Genomic DNA, 7697 nt, shown 5'->3' with positions numbered 1-7697 from the left:
TTTTTATAATTTAAAATAATATTAAATTATATAATAAAATTGCATAGTTAAATTAATGTGAAAAAATTATTTATAAAATTAAAAAATAAAATAATTTTTAAAATATAATTTATAATTTAATGCATTATCATTATAAAATTTTCATATTTTAAAATTTTATATTATCATATTATCTAATACAAATAATTTAAAACCTATTTATTATCTATTTAATATATTTAATTAGTATTTTTATTTTTTAAAATTATAGATTATATTATATATGTTAAACATATATTATAGATTAAAATATAAATATAAATTTAATCATGAATTCTTAATTAATTCATACTAATTATATAATTAATATTTTCAAGTAATTTATTTTTTTATTTTTTTCCTTTTTGTATCTTTATTTTTTTATTTTTTTAAAAAATTTAAAATATAACAACTTAAAATTAATATTAAAAGGAGTATAATTTTTCACACAAATATATGTAAAAATATAATTAGACTTTCCGAAAACCTTATTTCTAAAATCATTAACCTAACTAAGATTGATTAATAAATCAAAAATAAAAAATATGTTCATGCATATAAGAATATTAAAAAATTATAATTAATCTACATTTAAATTAAATAGATCGAAGAAAATTAAAATATTATACAATTATATATAAAATGTAAATTTTATATAAAAATGATATTAATCATCCCAAATATTGCAGGATGCACCGATACTAAACGTGAAAACAAAAATCTATCTTAACTTATATAAATATTATTATATGTATAAGGATATTAATTTTATTTGGTAGTGGCAATAATAATAAAATCATAGTAATCACATTCATATGCAACTATCCCAATAAGAATAATATTTACAGCATGTAAAAATTCAAAAAAAATAAAAATTTATAAAAAAAATTTATCCACATAAAAAAAACATAAAAATATAGTGAAAAAAATCACATTATAATTCAAAGTTAATTAAACTTGAATTTTATTATATGAAAATATATTGTATAAATGTAAAAGCTATTTGTATAACAAATAAAATATATGTCATTGAATAAGATTATAATTTTATATTAATTAATATAAATACAAGTTTCTTATTTAATTAAATAGTTAAATTTTAATAACAAATTTAAAATTATGTTAACTATTAATTGTAAAATTAAATAGTTATTAGTAAATTTAGTGATAGATAAATCGCTGCTAAAAATTATTAACAACAAATTTGCATTAAATAGTGTTTTATTGCTGAAAGTATCGGTATTGATAATTTATTGTTCGTTGCTGAAAGTATTAACTAGCATGGCTAAAACGTTGATAAAAATTATTAATAACTACTTTTTATAGAATAATTTCTCAAGTATTAGCGAACGATACATTGTTATTAAAGATAATTAACGATGAATTATCATCATTAATTTATGTTATTAACAAAAAATATATATAATTGTAATTTACATTTTTATTGGTATTTTTTTCGATCATATAAATTATGAAAGACATTAATACAATGCAAATGTTTTGCTTCACAAATACATCTCGCAAAAATAAATTTTAAATTAAAAAATAATTTCAGTTACATCATTAATGAATTAATATTAAAATGTTAATTTAAATGAATATATAATATTTATATACCTATATAAATAAAATAATTATAAATAATTTAATACACGTAAAACAAATTAATATATTATAAATACTAAAATAGATAACAGCATATATATTTTCTACTAATATTGAGTTCTTTGTGCAACCCATCTTCTAACTAACAATTATATAAACACGTTATGGTAAAAATTGATTAAAAGAATAAATAAAATGATAGTGTTATGGTCATTAATACACGTTATGGTCATTTGGCCGTCATCCCGATTTATAATCACGTGTAAAAAATTGGATAAAAGTTTTTTTTTCCCTGAAATTTTTTTCATATCCAATTTTGTTATGTTTAAAATTTTTCACAATTATTTTAAAATTTTGAATTTAAGCTTAAATTAACTTGTTCCATATGAAAGTAATTAATATTTTAAATTAATTAAAATTAAAAATTATAAAAAAAAAATTATGCACTATTTTTGTTTTATCCATTTTTATATTTTTTTATCAAATTTTTTTAAATTTTTTTATTTAAATTCAAATTAACACTTATAGAAGTAGTGCATAAATTTATTTTTTTATATTAATTAATTTAAAATATAAATTAATTATTTTCATTTATAGAGGATTAATTTGAGTTTAAATTTTAAATTAATTAAGTTAAAAATTTTAAAAAAAATTTAAAAAAGAGTAAAAGTGGATGGGCACAAAACTTTCATGAACGAAAATAGACTTTCATTCTTAAAAATTGCGCGGCATATGTGCATTAGACCGCAGCTGGGTGTATAAATGAATTTTACATATTCGAATGCACACATCCAATAGCCTACCATATATCATAACATGACAGTTGCGTTTGCTGCTGTAAGGTACATACAACCAATGTCATGGCCGATGCCCGTTGGCTACTGACTGAGTGCATACATCCTATGTCCTATCATATACCATAACCTGGAAGATGTTTGGCTGGGACTGGGCGTTTATGTGTTGGCTGGTGACGGTGCATAATCCAATGTCATGGCCGATGCTCATTGGATGGTGGCTGAGAGTATAAATGAATTATACACCCGTTTCAAACATAGGGAATATGCTACTCCGCATAGGGAATATCCTATAATCTTCCCTATATAAGGCGGTGCCACTCAGACCTCTCTTCATTCTTTTACCCAAAAAACCATTACTCAGAGTCAGAGATCGAACGGCCTTACAGATTTCCTTTCTATAAGGCCAGAAAGCGATCTCTCTCTCATGGTGAGGTTTCTCTCTCTAAATCCATTAAGCATTTTCTCTCTCTAAAGCCATAAGTGTGCAATCTGGATTTCATTAGAAGGAATCAAGAGCGTACTCTCTTCCCTTAGCACCCTTGTGGTTACAATTGTGGTTCCCCTTCTTCACCCAACAGTTGTTGTTACCTTCCAAGTTGTTGCCTGCACCCTTGTGGTTCCCTCTTCCCCCAACAGTTGTTGCCTTAGCGCCCTTGTGATTCCAATTGTGGTTTCCTTAGCACCCTTCTGGTTCCCTTTCTTCCCCCAGTAGTTGTTGATGCCTACACCCTTGTAGTTCCAGTTGTTGTTGCCTTCGTTGCACAGCAAGCTGTTGTTGCCTTCTTCCACTTTTGGTTCCCTTAGCACAGCTGTATTGTTTTTCCCCTTAGCACAGTTGTTGTTGCCTTCGTAGCAACCTTGTGCCAAGTTGCTGTTGCCTGCACCCTTGTGGTTCCCTTAGCACCCTTGTGGTTCCAATTGTTGTTGCTTTCTTCACCTGGTGGTTCCCTTAGCACAGTGTATTGTGTCCCCCCTTAGCACAGTTGTTGTTGCCTTCGGATTTAGTTTGGGTGCTCCCCCTTGAGTTCTGGCGTAATACGCAGTTGGGTATTGTTGCCATGGGTGCTTCCCCTTGAGTTCTGGCACAATACACAGTTGTGTTCTTCCCCTTGTTGCCTTTAGGATGCTTGAGTTCTGCCGTTCTTCCACTTGTTGCCTACAGATTTATTGTTTAACTGCGGATTTCCGCAATACACATTTTTCCCAATTTCTCTTCTTGTATGATAGATTCCTTAACGAACGAAATAAAGTGCATAATAACACAAACAACCTGTCTCTGACCTATTGACTGCAAATATTTCAAAGCTGATAGGCTTAAGGGTGTACTCTCTTCCCTTCAATTTGGAATTTGCAGTTGCAATTATTCCAATTAGGAATTTGCATTCTCGCAATTATTCCAATTAATTAAAAGGAATCAAGGGTGTACTCTCTTCCCTTCTTTTTTAACCTTGCCAAACTGCCTGTCTTCCCTTCAATTTTGAATTTGCATTCTTGCAAGAAGGAATCGAGGGTTATTCTCTTCTCTCCTTCCTAAACCTCGCCAAACTGCCTCCAAATGGCCAAAGGTTTCAGGGATAATTTGCTAAAGATCAAATACTCTCTCTTCTCTTCTTTTCTTCTATGAACTTTGATATGCATTGTGCATTACTACTACGTCATCATCTTTTTCATTTCTTTTCTTTTTTGAACGTTGGTGATGATTTTTGTCGTGTCCTTCCAGCCTCGGTGGCTTCGGTGGGACATAATTCTGTCTTTTATTGCAGTTGGAGCTGAGGCCATAGCAGCAGCATATGAGCAGACTTCTCCATATAAGATGAAAGCTGCAAAATATGCAGTGATTATGGCTATTGTTTCTGTCCTTCTAAGCTTTACGGATCTTGCTTACAAGAAGTGTATGCTCCTACGAGACAAAAATAGAAGGCCAGATGATAAGTATCAGTACCATTACAAGTTACAGTGGGAGTTTGCAGATTCTTTTGGCTTGATGTGTTCTTTATTAACTCTCATCTCTTCCTGCCTCCATTATAACTTCTTGAGTAATGGCAAGAAACAGCCAATACAGTTTTCGATGAAACCTCTTGCTTTCTCTGTGTGTGTGTTCTGCTCAAGAGTTTTTCGACGAACCAGCCATAAACCTACTTTTATCTTGAAGTGCAAGTTCTTGGGTCCCATGAATCTAGATATAGAATCTGATGGAACGCTGTTAAATAATAGCGGACTTATGCAATTTGGCTGCCCTATGTGCCAGAGAGAACAGATGCATCCACAAGGCGTTTACTCTAATTTTCCTCGGAATTTCTCAGTGTAGCCAACATCTTTCCTTTTGTTGTTGTATTTGGTCAGTGTTTTTTTCTTTGAGTTTGTATTTGAACAGTTAAATAATGGCCAAGCGCAATAGAGTGGTTGTTTGGTTTTAGAAAGTGGTGTCTTGTAGTCACAATTTCCCTGTTTCGGTACTCCTCCCCGATTCCCACTTGTATTGGTGAGAAGTAATTTTTATTGGTGGTACCTTGCTTTTTATTTTTATGTACTTCATTATTAAATTAAATTTTAATAATTCATTTAATAATAATTAATGATAAAATAAATTTACTTCATAAAAAATAGAATTATCATAAAATTTTTGTTCAAATATCTCCTAATCAAGCACTCTGTCATTCTCCATGAAGGATGACACCAGAAGCCGTAAGATTCCATGGGGTTAACAGTTCCATAATTAAATACATGTCGAAAATGATAATGATACCAAGGTCAAACAATGATAAGCTGTCACAAGGTTCAAAACAGTTGAAATTGACAACATAACAGTGGAAGGTGAAAAAAAGAAAGGGCGCAAAAAAAAAAAAAAAAAATCCCCATTTTGCTATTTTGGCCCCGAAGCTTGTCTGCAAAAAGAGGGAAAAGGAAAGTAAATAGCGAGACAAGCAAAGAAATATCTTTCTTTTACCAATACATAGTTAATAGCTAGCCAGCCACACAACCACTTCATGACTCGTTTCAGTACATCAATAAAACAGAGCACTCCGACAAGCACAACGAGGGGAAATAAAGAGGTAATCCCAGAATTCCTCATGACATTTATCTGGTTTTTAATGCCAGGCCACATCACATATGCAAGACACCCATACCCAATTATCACTATAAGATTTAGAACAAGAGTACGGCTACTTTCTTCCTTCTTTATCTTGTTGTCTTCCATCTTCATCACCTCCAAATTAGGGTAGGAAACAGGGATAAAGACTGAAACTGAAGAAATTAGGAGAAGAGAGTTCGCGAAGTAGAGATACACATATTTCTAGAGTTGCTACGAGCAATCAAAGCCTACAGGAGATCAAGAATCTACTTGGCGCGTTGCCTCAACGAAGCTTCTTGGAAAATACCTTTTTTTTTTTTTTTTGTAGAAAATTCTCGGAAATTACCTGACACCAGCGTTTTGGGTTGCTTCCTTCGTAAGCCTATGTCTGTAGAATTCTACTTTATTTTGTAAGTCAAGGTCAAAGCGTCAAACGCACCTCATTAGAAGATTACAATTTCACATTCTTTTTTTTTCACACTCTAAATTAGAATGTGCCCACATTGTTATTATACATTTTTATTTTTTTAAAATGATTATATTATATATATTTTATAATTTATATCCAAAATATTAAAAAAAATTAAATTACAAATAACCTAAATGTGTAATATCAAATAACATTAAGTAATGGCTTCTATACGTCTAAAACTATTCCTAATTATAAAAATAAACTAATTCAAATTAAACAATGAAGAGAGCAATGATATATGGTTAATATCAACATTATTAATGTTGCTAAATTTTAAAATTATCAAAATGCAAATTATCACTTTACGACCTTTAAAATTTGTTAGGTGGCATATAAATTTATAATTTTATTTTATTTTTATGACAACATGTACTTATATTCAAAAATATTATCTCATAACTCTCTTAAACCAAGAGATAGTTTTAAATGTATAATTAAATTATTTATACATAATATTATCTAAAATTATTGTAATTATAAATATAAATGAAGAGATACTTTATACACCAGCCCATAATCAGGTATGAGAATTGATTTCAGTCCCCCTTCCTAAGGCTATGTTTGGATGGAAGAAAAATAAGGGAAAAAGGAAAATTAAGAAAATAAGAGAGAAAAAAAATTATGAAAGAAAATAAATATATTCTTTTTTTTTTTTTTTGAAAATGAAGAAAAATTAAATATAATAGAAAATAAAGGTGAAAATTGATAAATATATTTACTAATTATTTTCTCTTCATTTTGAAGAAAAAATGAGTAAAAAAATTATAAAATTATTTTTTATTTTTATAATTATTTATTTTAATTTTAAATAAAAAATAAAATAAATATTTTATTATTTAAAAAATTATTTTTTATTTTCTTAGTATCTAAATAAATAAATAAAAATAACTTTTATATATTTTTTATTTTTTTTTATTTTTTTTTATTTTCTTTTCCCTCTAATAAAGTTTTAAATATAGTGTAAATCTAGGTTGAAATTAGTTTGATTTAAAAATTATTTTTCTTTTAATTTTTTATATTAAAATTGGCTCAAATCTTAAATTGAGCTAAAATTATATCAAATTATTTCAAATCAGAACCATTTTAAATTAAAATCATTATAAAGTAAGATTGATTTAGAACTCAGATAAAAAAAATTGATTTAGAACTGTAAAACATCAAATCAGTGATTCTGACAAAATTGGACCGCCATCGCCAGATCACGCTCTACACTTCTGCCTGACGCCCTCTTACTTCTCTTTTTAAATCTTAATTCATCTCCATCCATTAGCAAACATCAAATGAGAAATCGACAGTACTAGAAAATGAACAAACATCTGCAAACAAAAAAATCAACAAATTCAAACTCAAATATCAATACCACCAAATTCAAAAAGAAAATTAAAAATCCACTGTCAATAATTGACGAATCCAAAATCCATTAAAAAAAAAATAATGATAATGAAAGCCTGAAGTTTAACGGGTAAGTTATTGATTTATAGAGTTAGAGAATCGATTTTAATTTTCGTTAATTGAGTTTGACTTATTATTAGGTCAATTTTCAAATTAATTTCTTTAAAAAATTATTTTAGGCCTTTGCATTTTGAATTTGCTAATTAAAGACTTCTTCGATAGGAGTGAAAGAATCCTTTCCTTAGCTTAGTCTTCTCTTCAAAACTCGTACTTGTCAAATACCCATACGTTTTTATAACTGTCTTGTTGCCATTCACAATGAGAAAAATACATGATTTTA

General features: G+C 28.3%; 1 protein-coding gene across 1 annotated transcript; it reads left to right on the top strand.

The window, feature by feature from the left end:
* The first annotated feature begins 2769 nt into the window (after nucleotides 1-2769).
* On the top strand, nucleotides 2770-4938 carry LOC110653194 (uncharacterized). Its single transcript, XM_058131011.1, has 2 exons — nucleotides 2770-2847; nucleotides 4141-4938. Exons 1-2 carry the CDS (start codon nucleotides 2845-2847, stop codon nucleotides 4726-4728), a joined length of 591 nt encoding a protein of 196 aa, XP_057986994.1. The 5' UTR covers nucleotides 2770-2844; the 3' UTR covers nucleotides 4729-4938.
* Nucleotides 4939-7697: the final 2759 nt, after the last annotated feature.

This window comes from Hevea brasiliensis, chromosome 12, assembly GCF_030052815.1.
Source record: "Hevea brasiliensis isolate MT/VB/25A 57/8 chromosome 12, ASM3005281v1, whole genome shotgun sequence".
Taxonomy (NCBI): Eukaryota; Viridiplantae; Streptophyta; class Magnoliopsida; order Malpighiales; family Euphorbiaceae; genus Hevea; species Hevea brasiliensis.
Note: the sequence above shows the minus strand (reverse complement) of the source record. Positions and strands in the feature narration are given on the sequence as shown.